The sequence below is a fragment of the Phallusia mammillata genome, chromosome 6 (genome assembly GCF_965637545.1).
Source record: "Phallusia mammillata chromosome 6, kaPhaMamm4.hap1.1, whole genome shotgun sequence".
Taxonomy (NCBI): domain Eukaryota; kingdom Metazoa; phylum Chordata; class Ascidiacea; order Phlebobranchia; family Ascidiidae; genus Phallusia; species Phallusia mammillata.
Window position 1 is genome coordinate 14,021,615 of NC_137257.1, and position 13,585 is coordinate 14,035,199.

The window sequence follows — 13,585 nt, forward strand, 5'->3', positions numbered from 1 at the left end:
TTTTCTGACACTTCCGCAGGATCATGACTTTGTCTCATTTTTGTTTCATTACCATCTTATATACTATGTGAGAGTTCACACACGCAAAATTAATGAAATGGAAACGAAATCTGATGTACCACTTCATACTTTTTCTTGATATTCCATAATATGCCAAAAGTTGATCACTTTTGTCCACCACTCCTGTCATGTTGCAAATGTAGTTTTGTACCACAAAGGGCTTTATTCTTGTTATCTCCACCACGTACCCTAACTTGCACATGTATCGGACTTTTGACTTTAAATTCAAACATTTTATTTGCATGCCATAATAAAAAATTACCTTCCCAGCAGGCACTAATACGTTTTTTCATAGATACTACACAAGATATAAAGCAGATTTTTATGTTTCCCTGTGAACCAATCAGACATCAAGTTGTCACTATGCGCCGCTAGTGGTAGCGGTTGTCGAGATTTTGCAGACAGCTTGTTGTAGGTTTAGTTCAGGGTTATTCAACGGGGGCGATATCGCCCCCCAGGGGGCGATTTCGTCTACCAAGGGGGCGATGGTGAAACTTTTGGAAGTTGGGGGCGATTTGACTTCGAAAGGGGGCGATTTCAACATTACTGATTGTATAAATGTGTAGAAGAACTGCGAGCTAACTTTAACTTACAAGCAGATATAATTCGTCTTGCAAACAAACACCAGGGACAAAGGACGCATCGGTATATACATGCTGCTAACTGAATACATTGTGTTTACTGGGGATTGTTTGTATTTTTTTGATCTCGAAAGCAAGGTTGGGCATTTAATTAGCCACAGGGGACACTTTATTGAGGCTTTGTACGGTGACAGGCCATACTTTAAATACATCGGTAACGAGCTTTACCTCACACGTGTTTCGCTTTCACGTTTCCTATAGGCAGGGTTGCCATCGACGCGAAGCCGAAAATAAGGACAACCGAAAAATTAAGTTTTCATTCTAAACAAAACAAACGTTTTCGAATAAATCTTTGTATTTAAAATTGTTTTGAGATTAAAGCAAATCAATGTTCTAACAGCAAAGATTATAATAAAGTTGCAAAGAACGTGTTAGGAAACGAAAATGTGTACAATTTCACCACTTTTTATGACCTGGGGATTTTTGAAAAAATCTTGGGATTTTTTGGTAGTGGATCTTGGGATATTGCAAAATTCTCAGTGGCAGCCCTGCAATGAAGCAAGAAATATTACTGACCGACTTTTGAAGCAAGAGTGGATGTAACAATGCAGAAATTGTGATGCAATAAAAGTAACTTGAACATTAAGAAAGAAATAAAGCAAACAATAAATGCCAATCCTCGAAATGTACACAAAAATTTGTGTGAAGTTTGAATGAAAAATAATTCTCGTCAAGTAAAGAGTGAAATGATTTGTGTATTTCACTTCATTCATTTTTTTGAATGAATCAAAGATTGAAAGTCATGCAAGTTCCGTCTTTGTATCATTGAATGAAATTAAACCTTTCAAATATTCATTCCTTTTGACCTTTCAAAAATTTATTTTTCACTCATGAAAAACAACGAAAACAGGACACAGGTGCAGCATGTTGTCAGTTTACAAACTAGCAAAATGGCACAGAAAAGAAAAACGAATAACAGCACTAAAGTACAGTTGAAAGGGCATGCATTGAACACATGGCCTTTAAGTTCAAGCAATGGACCTCAAAAAAATTGTAAAATGGAACCAATTTTGGGAAATAATTCACATCAAATATCCAAAAAGATGCAAATAATTTTTCAAAGGCAGAAAGAAAATCGGTTCCCACAAGTATTGAAGTGTTGTCTACAATTAAAAAGAACTAGTCTGGATCATTTTGTGGACCAGTGGCAATAAGAAAGGGTTGAGTGAACAAACTAAAACACTAAATCCAGCCAACAAATTATGTATATAAATTTCATAATTCTGATGGAACTAAGCTCACCCCTTTAAACTCCACAACTGAGTGCGCGCCCCTTTGTCTCCTTTCATGTTTAAAGATGGAAGAAGTCTTTGCAAGGACATTGCAGCAAGATGTTCTGTAAAATGATATTTGTTTACTGTTTTATCACATATACATATAGATTACATGTAAAAAATACTTACTATCAGTAAAGTGGTTTCTTATTGCATTTTTTTAACCTGCATACACCAGTATCTTATCGGATAAAGCAGGTAAGAAGACCTCATGCATCCGCTTAGCATTGGTTTTAATGCGAATATATTCTTTGAGCAGCTAAAACAAACATCACGAATAAGGCAAGCCTGTAATAATAACTCTTACCAGATCCCCATTGTCAACATCAGGGGTGTTCAACTCGTACACACCGCCGTGCCAATTTTGGTTTTAAAATATATTCGCGTGCCAATGTTTGGTACTTTTTCCAAACCATGTCTTAAACGTCTCAACGGTACAGGCTAAGGCTTCAATCCGAATATTCGGCCAATATGTAGAACCCTATTAAATGGTTAGGTTTGTGATACTCCAGAAACCTTTTATTCTGTTTATGCGACGCTAGATACAAATAGTTTGCAGAGGGGATAAAGTTTTGTTAAAAACGAACAATTTAATTAGTGGGTTGTGTAACTTTACCACTGATAGTCTTTACTCTCTTTTAGTATAAAGGCCAAGAAGAAACGAATTTAATTTGCGTGACAAATTCTTATGTTTACCATGTAAATGTACAACAGCTTGTGTGTCATTTTCAAATGCTCTGCGTGCCACTTTTGGCACGCGTGCCTCCTGTTGGACACGCCTGGTCAACATCAATAAATCTGGGGTATTTTTGTAGCACAGAAGATATAGTCAGGTGATCATGTGTTATGTCCATTCTCCTGTATTCGAATGTTACTGCCATGGCACTTAATATTAAAGGTAGTGTTTCGGGGTTGGGGCATGTTTTTTGCAGCCAGGAAATCTGGAAGTTTGTGGAGATTATTGCGTTACCGTTAATCCCAAACTTAAAACGCATCGCCATCCATTACCTCTACCAGACGAATTAATACGAAGACTTGGGGGTGGACATGGCTTTACAAAGATAGATCTCGCGGATGCGTACAATCAAACCATGCTAGGCCCCGAAAGCAGAAAGAGGTTGGCACTTAGCACGCACCGTGGTGTGTTGCTGCAAAACGTTTTACCGTTTGGTATATCTTCTGCTCTCAAGTTATTTTCAGAAAATCATGGATGACCTTACCTGTGATTTACCAGGAGTTGCAGTATATTTAGATGATATCCTCGTGAGTGGTTCTGCTGCCTCTGATCATCTCAAAAATCTGCGACGTCTTTTTAAACGATTATACAAGAAGGGTCTTCGTTGTCGCATGGAAAAATGCAAATTTGCCCAAAACAAGGTGGAGTATTTAGGCCACATATTATCAAAGGACGGAGTAGAAAAAGGTGCCAAAGTCAATGACGTCATTAAAATGCCTCCGCCGCACAACGTCTCAACACTTCGTTCGTTTCTTGGTTCTGTGCAGTTTTACGGCAAGCTCCGAATTTTTCAACTGTGTCAGAGCCGTTACTTCGACTTACAAGAAAAGGCGTCGAGTGGAAGTGGCAAGAAACAGAACCAGACGCATTTGAACAACTGAAACGTATGTTGTCAGCCAACAACGTGCCCGCGCATTTTGACCAGACGTTGCCTGTTGGAATTGCGTGTGACGCCTCTAACGTTGGTATCGGAGCTGTATTGTTTCACCGTTATCCAGATGGTAGCGAGCGGCCGATAACCAATTCATCGAAGACATTGACCGACAGTCAATGAAATTACATTCAAATACAAAAAGAAGCTCTAGCAATTGTTTACGCTCCAAAGAAGTTCTATCAATACTTGTTTGGGAGAAAGTTTATCCTTGTGACCGATCACAAGCCTCTGCTGTTGCTGTTTGGACCAAACAAGGCTACTCCAACCCTTGCAGCCAATCGTTTAGCTCGATGGGCATTATTCTTAAATCAATTTTCATACGACATTTACCGCAAAACGTCACAGCATCAAAATGCTGATGTACTAAGCCGCTTACCTGTAGGTCAAGATCCAGTTTTTGAAGGAAAAGAAAGTGCTGTCGATGTAGATACCGTTTGCAATATTCGGACTTTGAGTTTACAAGTTCAATCGTCAGATTCGTATTCTTTGCAGAAAGAGACTGCCAAAGATCCTACACTGACCAAGGTGATGCGTTATACTCGAGAAGGATGGCCGGCGAAATTTCACGTTGAGGATATATATAGGAAATAAATGATCTAGCAGAGAGTTTTCGAAAAATTAAAGAATCACTGAGCACATGCTACGGATGTCTATTATACGGCTCACGAGCGGTGATTCCTGAAAGTATTCGACCAAAAGTTCTTATACTACTACACGAAGGACACTTCGGTATGCAGCGTATGAAGCAGTTGGCTCGTACAGCAGTCTACTGGTAAAACATCGACAGGGACATCGTTGATCTCTGCCTAAAGTGTAATACGTGTGCAGTATACCAGAACGCTCCTTCAAAAGTCAACCACGCTGGGTGGCAGCAAAAATTATCAAGCGACATGGAAGTCGCAGCGTTGAAGTACGAGTTATTCCCCGAGGACCTATATGGAGACGTCACATTGAACAAACAGGATTTGTGCCACCACCAACATGGCCCTTTTTTTCAAGCATGTCATTTTTGGATAATTACACACAACACCGCAGGTATGTAAACTACATGTTTATGCATCATTATCATCACAAACCAATTGTATACATTCTGTTTGTTTTTTAAAGGACAGACACAAACATTTTGTTGTCAAATGATTTGAGTGAAGAGATTATGACGCCTGAACAGCACAAAGTGTATTCAGCATTTTGTTCGTCTGCTGACATACAAGGTATGTAAAGATTTTTTTACATTGTTATGTTGGTTGTTTGAGTAATGGTTTGTACTTGTTTCAGTTTTTACATTCTTCTGATAATTATTTAAGTGATGTTTTGTATTTTTTCAGTGAACAAACCTGATAAAGCAAAAGAAGGAGATGAAACTCCTCTTTTAGATTTAACAGCAGATAAAGCACAGACTCCAAAAAAAGGCCGCAAGTTTTTACTGGCAGATCATCTAACACAGTGAACAGAAAACGCAGAAAAAACCCAGCCAACAATGACTTTTCAGTGAGCCAAATGCATTTTCTAAACAAAAGTTAAAAATTAATAAAATATAATGCATTTATGTGTTGTAATACTACCCTATACAGCGACGGGCTCTGCTCAATCTGTAGTTAAAAATGCGTTTGTCATCAGACAATCCTCTATCTCAGGGGCGGGCAACATACGGCCCGCGACGGGATTTTGAGCGGCCCGCAGACAGTTTCTGGTCTTACATGATAATGTAGCCCGCGGCCACAGTCTGCCGCAATCCCCCACTACTTGCTTACTAACTACGTCAAATTATAGTTGTAACGGACAGTAACGCTCCCCAATAGCAAAAAAAACTTTCCCGCCGTTGTTACCATTGCACCATACGTCCATTGTTACGACATAACTGCCAACTTTGTGTGTGGCCTGCTTTTATGGTTTCCTTTGTTTCCACACGTGTAGCTAAGTTAGTGTTTCAGCAGTATCTAAGTCTGTGGTATACGCATTAAATTTTCTGTGGTGGATAATTTTATGTTATATCAGTTAGATTGTTTGGACTGTATTGCAATTGTGACGTTCTTGATTGTATTTAGTTTAGGTCAGTGGTTCCCATGGGCGCCGGCAGAAAATTTTGCAAGAGGGGGCAAATTTTGGCTGATACTTTTCCGCATCAAGAATTTGTTACATATGAAGCCATAAATCGTGTACTTCACAATTGAGTTGCCTAAAAGTTAAAGCATTGAACGATGTCACAAATCCTTACGCTGCCACTTTAATTAGGTTTGCTGCTAAATATGAAATTCCAAGGGAGGCAAGTGCCCCCTCTTGCCCCTACGTGGCGGCGCCCATGGTGGTTCCCAACCTTTCTACACCGTGGGACCGGTAAAAATGTAAAAAAAATCCACGGACCGGCAACAAAAGGTCGTAGTGAATGCAACAGATATTTGAAAGCTTTTTGTTCACCAAAGTTGTCGTTGCGCAACATAAGGCAAGATTTAGTCATAGGCTATGCATTTAGGACGAAAAATTACAACCAAACGGAAATCAACTCAAATCAAACAACAAAACGCCAATCCATTTACATACAAAATCAATGCTAGTGCGATGCTTGATGTTGTTTCGCTTCCAGTATGAATCTGGTCTCAAATCATCTCAAAAGTGAAGAATAACTTTGTTTTACAAACAAATGTTGAATGCTAGACACAGTTTATGACAAAACAATCATAAACGTCGTCACAAAAGCTTTATTAAACAATTTTGCGTGCATCAACGGTGGAGAGCTCCCCAGTTTTACAGCCAAGCGTAAAATGGGTTTCACAGATACCAACAACTTGCCTATTTATCATTCCATTTTAAAAAGTAGCTTGGCATAAAGTAAGATAATTTGCGGACCGGCAAAATTTTTACGCGGACCGGCGGTTGGGAACCACTGGTTTAGGTGGTCAAAACTCCGTTTTAAATCACTGGATGTATACGCGATTAATATATCGATTCAGGAACCCGGCCCGCCAAGTACTTTATTTTCCCATATCAGGCCCGTCGACTGGAGAAGTTGCCCGCCCCTGCTCTATCTGGATAGGGCCTTAACAACCATGGCTTTAGTTGGAAAGCGTTGTCTCCAACAATACAGTATGGGACTTCAACACTACTTAATGGAAGAGTACATACTGGTGGAATATTAGAATCTTCTTGCAAAAATTTGGATATGGAAGAATTTGCGAAAATCCCACCATCACTGTGATGACCAGAGTCAACAATGTCTACCATTGTAAAAATGTAATTGGCATCACAAACACCCATAAGCACAATGCTGTGATAATGCTTGTAGTTATAAAATTCACTTCCTTGTTTAGCTGGTTTCTGAATAGCCACATGCTTTGCTGCCAATGCACATTGGAAATTGCCATTTGCGTTCAAATTCTTTTGCAATATCCCTCCAATGTTTGTGGCTTGAAGGTGGCACCAGTACTTGTGGCTGCAATATATTCCAGATAGCAGCACAAGTTTCAGGAATGATACGGCATATTAAAGATTCACTGACACGAAACTGAAAAGCGAGGTCAGAAAATGAATTTCCACTTGCTAAATACCTGCAGAAAAAACATCAACTAAATTTGTCTCAATACATCCAACAATATATATTTACAGTATGGTCACCTCAAAGTTATTGCCAATCTGTGGCCTGCTGACACAGGAGTGCCCCAATTGGTATGCCTTTTCACAATCAATGATTGAATCATATGTAGAAGTTGTTCAAAATCAGCCTTGTCCATTCGAAAATACTTGAAGTAAAATTCAGGATCCCTTTCTAATTCAGGAACCAAAGAATGCCACTGTCCCCTATGGCGGTTTGCAAAAATCTCACGCACCCACAATCTTCACAATTGAAAAAAATCAGTTGTAAAGTAAATAAAAACATGGAATTTTTGTTGCACTTTACTGCAAATATATTATGCCTTACTTACCTCCGTTTTTTTGCTGCTCATGGTGGATTAAACCACACAACACAACTGTTTGAATGCACAAAACCGTAAAGAACTGATCGTTATCCATCTCAACGCAAAATAATATGTTTCTGGAAACAAGAAACGTCACAGTTTCAAAGCAGAGAAATAACTTCTCTTGAAAAAGGAACTGAATTCTTTCTTTGTTTACACCACTCAGCCTTCACAAGCGCGCAGTCACAAAGCTGGCTTCCAGTCGATGCACGCATTCAAGCGAAACGTCGCATCGTTCGGGTCCTGTGTATACCAGCAAACGCAGCCACTTTCGGACCGTAAATTCGGTCCGTTTACGCACGTCAGATTACGGAGCGTTTTTCGCATGCGTTTACCAGGGCTGCCAATGCTTGGGTTTTGCCCCAAGATCTTGGGTTTTTACTTGACGTCTTGGGTTCTTGGGTTTTATTTTGAAAATTATAGCAATTCTTGGGTTTTGAGTCCTATTGATGAAATAAATATATGTAAGAACTATTTTAACGAGAAAAGTTTTTCGGGTAGTTGCACTAGGTCATTTTATCATTTATTTTCTCTCTTTTCTAGACCTTAATTCTTTCTAGATAGTATACAGTGAAAGCATCGTTACACTTAAAAATGCAAATAAACCAATGCTAAACATAAAAACTGCTAACCATCAAAGAAGTTTTAATGCTGCAAAATATACTGTAGACTAGACATTACTAATTTTATGAAAAAGAAAACAGATGATGATCGTCAAACAGCCAAGAGTAAACTGGCGATTGCTGCATATTTTATTGAACATAATATTCCCTTTGCTTGCATTGACCATTTCCTACCAGTTTGTAAAGTTGCATTTCCGGACTGTAAATTGTCAATGAAACGAGTAAATTTACTAATTAATTGCATTTCTAACCACATTTTGCAATCTTGGGTTTTCATTTAAATTCTTGGGTTATTTTGCTGTGAGTCTTGGGTTTTCTTAAAATTCTCATTGGCAGCCCTGGCGTTTACGCACGTTAACGGAATACGCAGTCTGTGTCCAGCCACCTTAAAACAAATTACACGAATCGTTGTGGAGTGTGGCGATGTGAGTAATATAAGCTCGAGGGCAAATGCGTATAATTGCTGGATTGGGAATTTGGGGTGTGATCAATTAGTGGAAAATCAATGCGAGGCATGTTTATGTCGTGGGCGAAGCTGCATATCATTACCAATTCAGTTTACCAAACGTTCAGGATGGGACATATCTGGCTTCAATAAAGCGTTTGACTTTCTTTTCAGAAGTAAACAAGCTAAAATGATGTTTAATGGCGTTTGGCAGAGTGTCCCACATTTTGGAACTAGCGTATGATATAGTATTTTGCGCTCTTTTGGTGGAAACGCGATGTAGAAAGTAATGACCTCTGGATGCCAATCTGATGACCTCTGGATGCTATTGTTGCGTTGTAATTTCCAACGTTGTGTTTTAATTAGCATCTCATTTCGAGCCTTGTATGCCTTTAGAGCAGTGCAGCATCCCTTACATTTCAAGTATGATCCGCAAGCACACTATTCCTAATGTGGCGTGTTTTCCGTGGAATGTAAATGGATAATCGTTGCCTATATAATGCAGCGCATGTTATGTTAAATGATTCTATTTTACTTCGGTTTACTTGGTGTCGTGAATACGACAACTTGAAGAATAAAACAGAAGTATTAAAGTCGTGTTTTATATTTTAAATAAGTAATACTTGAGAAAGTAATCACCCAAAAAATGAACTGATTTTTATCTTAATCAAGAATCACAGCTGCACACTTGGTAAAAATATATTTGCTGGTGTTTCCTGTTATCCTTAGTCAAGTTTTGATTAGTATCTGAACGGCATGGAAAAAAGTTTTACATTTTATGACAGATCAGCAAGACACAACAAAACTGGATATTACTGGACCTGCTGGAAATTTTTGTTTTATATTTATTTTTTTACCGCAATATCTAAGGAAATCAATCTTTGTGTTGGAAAACTATTCATTTCAGAGCTTGAAGACACAGCAACTCAGAGCAGGGTGGAAATTGACAAAAAATAGGTACACATTGACAGTGCAACTTTTGTGAAATATACAGCTTAACAACAAAACCACCCCCACGCTTTAGCATGCTTAGCATTCCATTTAAACACACAAAATTAATCTATCCTTACTAATGCTAAACAAATTTATTAAAATTAGTTTTTAGTCATTTTTGCTTACCGCTTCTGCATGTTAACCTATGTGTGATCAAAACAGTAATTTTGTTTATTTCACAGAATGAGAAATGAAAGTAAACAATAAAAAACCTCTTAAATTCGAACAGGATAGAGGATACGGCCAGCATACAGAAGCAGCAAAAATTGTTGGGATCCCGATGTAACTTGTATGATACCATCTCCAGCATCTGTCACAGCTACACTGCAAAAAGCGGTATACGCTTACTATAATTTCGTAAATATGTACATTGCTGGTTACATATATATCCAGTACCCTATCCCAGGGAACTGATAATAATAATGTCTGCTTACTGACAGTTTGTAATATTTTTAAGATCATTACATTGTACTTGTAACACCTCCAAGTAGTGGTGGTGATGGCAATAATGTAGTTTTTAACCCAAGAGGCCAAGAGGAACAGTTTCATTTGTGAGTGATAGCTTTGGGGGAGCAGCAAGCGATAGACAGATTATCGAAGATTGTGAATTGTACTTAGAAGCTGAAACCCGGTTTGAACCAAAAAAAAGCATAATGGCAGATCGTGGAATGATGCTGCAAGATGTTTTTGCCATGCATGATGTGTTTGTTAACACGCCTACAATGCTTCGTGGGCAGTCACAACTAGCATCAAAAGATGTGGTAAAAGATCGACGTATTGCATCAAAAATGATTCATGTCGAGCGTGTGATATATGGGGCGCCGTTGTCGAAAAAATTAAGTTGCCGCAACTTAATTTTTTCGACAACGGCGCCTTAAGGCCATTTTGAAAACAAAAAAAAACTTGCAAGATAGCTAAGTTGCGGCAACTTAGCGTTGCAAGTTAGCTAACTTGCCGCAAGTTAGCGTCGCAAGTTACCCGGTGCATTGTGGTTGCACATCATTTCCAGCAACACATGTACATGTGGTCATACGATGGACTGCTTTATGGAATTTCGATACCCACACATTTTTGGCTGGTATGAAGACTGAAATGGTAGGCATTTGTTTGTAGTTTTTAAACTATTTTAATTTATTAACTTTTTAAATTATTTACTTTTTATGCTTATAGGGACGCCATCGTAATAATGTTGATGTGGAACACCTAAGAGAATTTTTAACTCTGAGAATAAAACCCAGTGTGATTTGTCGCTTGCTTGACATTTCAAGACCAACACTGAAAAAAGTGATAAATGAATCTAATCTGTCCATACCTACTTACAGGTATTGTTTTTTTAAACATAAGTATGCAAAGGACTACTTATATCTATTTTTTTCCAGCTCAATTTCGGATCAAGAACTTGACACTACACTAAGAAATTCAAAAGAAAAACATCCCTCATCTGGTGAAGTGATGGTAAATGGACATCTTAAAGCACAGGGCATTTTCATTCAAAGAAGAAGGCTTCGGCAAAGTTTGCACAGAGTTGATGAAGAGGGAATAAGAGCGCGGCAACTGACTACAATTGCTAGAAGGAAATATACTGTTCCCTGTCCGAATTACATTTGGCATATAGATGGTACCCACAAGTTGATTCGATGGAAGTTTGTGATTCATGCTGCAATTGATGGGTACAGTAGGTTAATTACATACTGTCACTGCGCTGACAATAATAGGTCAAGGACTGTATTGAATTTGTTTGAAGATGCTGTGGCAAAATTTGGCCTGCCACTAAAAGTAAGAAGTGATTATGGTGGTGAAAATGTTCAAGTCTGGAGGTATATGTATAAAAGAAGACTTAACAGTAAATGTGTGATTGCAGGAAGTTCAGTGCATAACCAACGAATTGAAAGACTTAACAGAGACATCAATTCACAAGTTGTAAATCGATTTCACAATGAATTTACATACCTTGAGGATTCAAACTTTTTGGATGTTACAAGTTTGATAGAGCTATTTTGTGTTCATTTTGTATATAAACATGTCATAAATAAAAGGCTGGCAGAGTTTGTAGAAGGTGCCAACCATCATTTACTCTCCACTGAGAACTATTATTCACCTTCACAACTTTTTTGCATGAACCGTCACCTATTGCAGCTTCAAGCCTTAAACCCATGTGATGAGATTGAAGTTGATCACACAACATATCCCAGTACTAACAATGTTGATGTGGATACTGATTGGTTACAGTTGCCAGAAGATGTGAAACAAAACCTGAGTGAAGCAATAACCCAAGAAAGTGACAACATTAATAAATACAAATGTGCTGTTCGATTTGTCAACAACTATCTTGCAGAACAATAAATGCTGCTTTTTCTTTTCTGCTTATTTTTGTATCACATGTGCTGATTTTTAATGCTTTTATTATGGCAATGTGAAAAGAAATAAATCGGTTAATACTTTGAGCTTGGAACTGATACTGCAGCAGGTGGAATATGAGAGTGGCAAGCAATATGACAATAGGGACAGTGGCACATGAGGTGACAGTGTGTGGCATTGCAAGCAGAACAGTGAAGAGGTATATTATACATTTGTTTAAGGATGCACAAATACTAATGCCATGATTTTTTACAGTGACTTTTAACAGCAATAAACTAAAAACCTGGTTATTCAAAAGGACATGAAATTCACAATGAAATATTAATACAACATCCAATTAAAATAAGTTATGTATATATGTTTTGTAGTGGATAGAAAAAGGACAGTCACTTATATGTAGCTAAAATAATCACAATCAAGAGGTAAAGCAACTTCATATAAAAATAAATGTAGCAGAATTTTAAAATTGCTTGGTCATATACATTTGCATTGACACATATGAGATACAATATATGGTTCAGTACAATGGTATAAATTTTTTTTTCATGCTTTAAACTCGGCCAAACCCGGGTGAATTGCATATGCCAAATTCCATTTTACTTCTAAAAGCTTCATAATCATCATGCTGCAATGGAATGCTTAAAATATTGGAACATGTATTTGCAAGGGGAAAATGAGACAATTCAGTAAATTGAAGAGAAGGTGGTGGTGAAAATCCTAATGGGGGTATTTCATCTGCCCCAGTGGCAAAAATTAGGATCGAGCATTCAGAATCTTTTTCTGTAATGAAAAATCATTTAAAAAAATTTTTTTAAGATAATACACACAACAATCAATATAACAAAATATTAGTCAAAGTACCTCCCACTTCATCTACAAAGTGTCTCCACCAGCTTAGCACCAGGTTTTCCCTATGTCTTTTGTTGCTTCCAGATTCAGATAATTTTGGGGAAAACATTGCTATAATTTTATTTCCTGAAAGCGGATCACTGCAGTCACTTGCAATAAAAAGCATTTTAAATGCATTTGGTGCATTTTTCATTTGCTCCAAGAGGCCAGTTTGGTTTAAGCCTAAACTGAACCTAAAAATAAACAAACCTTGTTGAACTTGCAAATGACAATTTTGATTATAACAAACCTGTGAAGTGGTTCTGACTTGCCTTCTGTGTAAAACTTCAATGCAGTCTTTATAATTTCATTTTTACCCGTTAAATTTGTGCAATGTGTGTGGCAACCAGCTAATTTCAAAAAGTTAAATGAATCCATCAAGCAACCATTCAGTTCATCAAGGGATACTGCATCATGTATCTGCATAAGCAAAACAAGTTAACTATGTAACAAATACAAACAGGAAATGATGAAAATTGCTTTACCTTCTGAAGCTGAGAAATATATTCACAACCAATATCAGTCATATCCGTTAGAGCCTCCATATAGTCCCTCGGGAGATTTAGAATTTGACTGTACAAAAGCTTAGAAAAACATTTTGGACCTGGGCCACCATGCAGTAGTGTGAGAGATATGAGAATTCCGTAGATGTAATACATATCTTCAGCAACAGCTAGATAAAA

General features: G+C 37.8%; 2 protein-coding genes and 1 long non-coding RNA gene across 3 annotated transcripts; 2 read left to right on the forward strand and 1 right to left on the reverse strand.

Annotated features, from left to right (window-relative positions):
* Positions 1–4,610: 4,610 nt before the first annotated feature.
* LOC145234582 (uncharacterized) lies at positions 4,611–5,127 on the forward strand. The gene is made up of 3 exons (XR_013861297.1): positions 4,611–4,680; positions 4,753–4,856; positions 4,971–5,127. It is a non-coding gene; the product is annotated as an uncharacterized LOC145234582 (long non-coding RNA).
* Positions 5,128–10,309: 5,182 nt separating this feature from the next.
* LOC145234328 (uncharacterized) lies at positions 10,310–12,100 on the forward strand. Its single transcript, XM_080099067.1, has 3 exons — positions 10,310–10,417; positions 10,827–10,978; positions 11,036–12,100. Exons 1-3 carry the CDS (start codon positions 10,310–10,312, stop codon positions 11,997–11,999), a joined length of 1,224 nt encoding a protein of 407 aa, XP_079955193.1. The 3' UTR covers positions 12,000–12,100.
* A 464-nt stretch (positions 12,101–12,564) lies between these two features.
* On the reverse strand, positions 12,565–13,570 carry LOC145234329 (G2/M phase-specific E3 ubiquitin-protein ligase-like). Its single transcript, XM_080099068.1, has 4 exons — positions 13,388–13,570; positions 13,153–13,322; positions 12,876–13,096; positions 12,565–12,794 (listed from the first exon to the last, which is right to left on the reverse strand). Exons 1-4 carry the CDS (start codon positions 13,559–13,561, stop codon positions 12,565–12,567), a joined length of 795 nt encoding a protein of 264 aa, XP_079955194.1. The 5' UTR covers positions 13,562–13,570.
* Between the last annotated feature and the right edge of the window lie 15 nt (positions 13,571–13,585).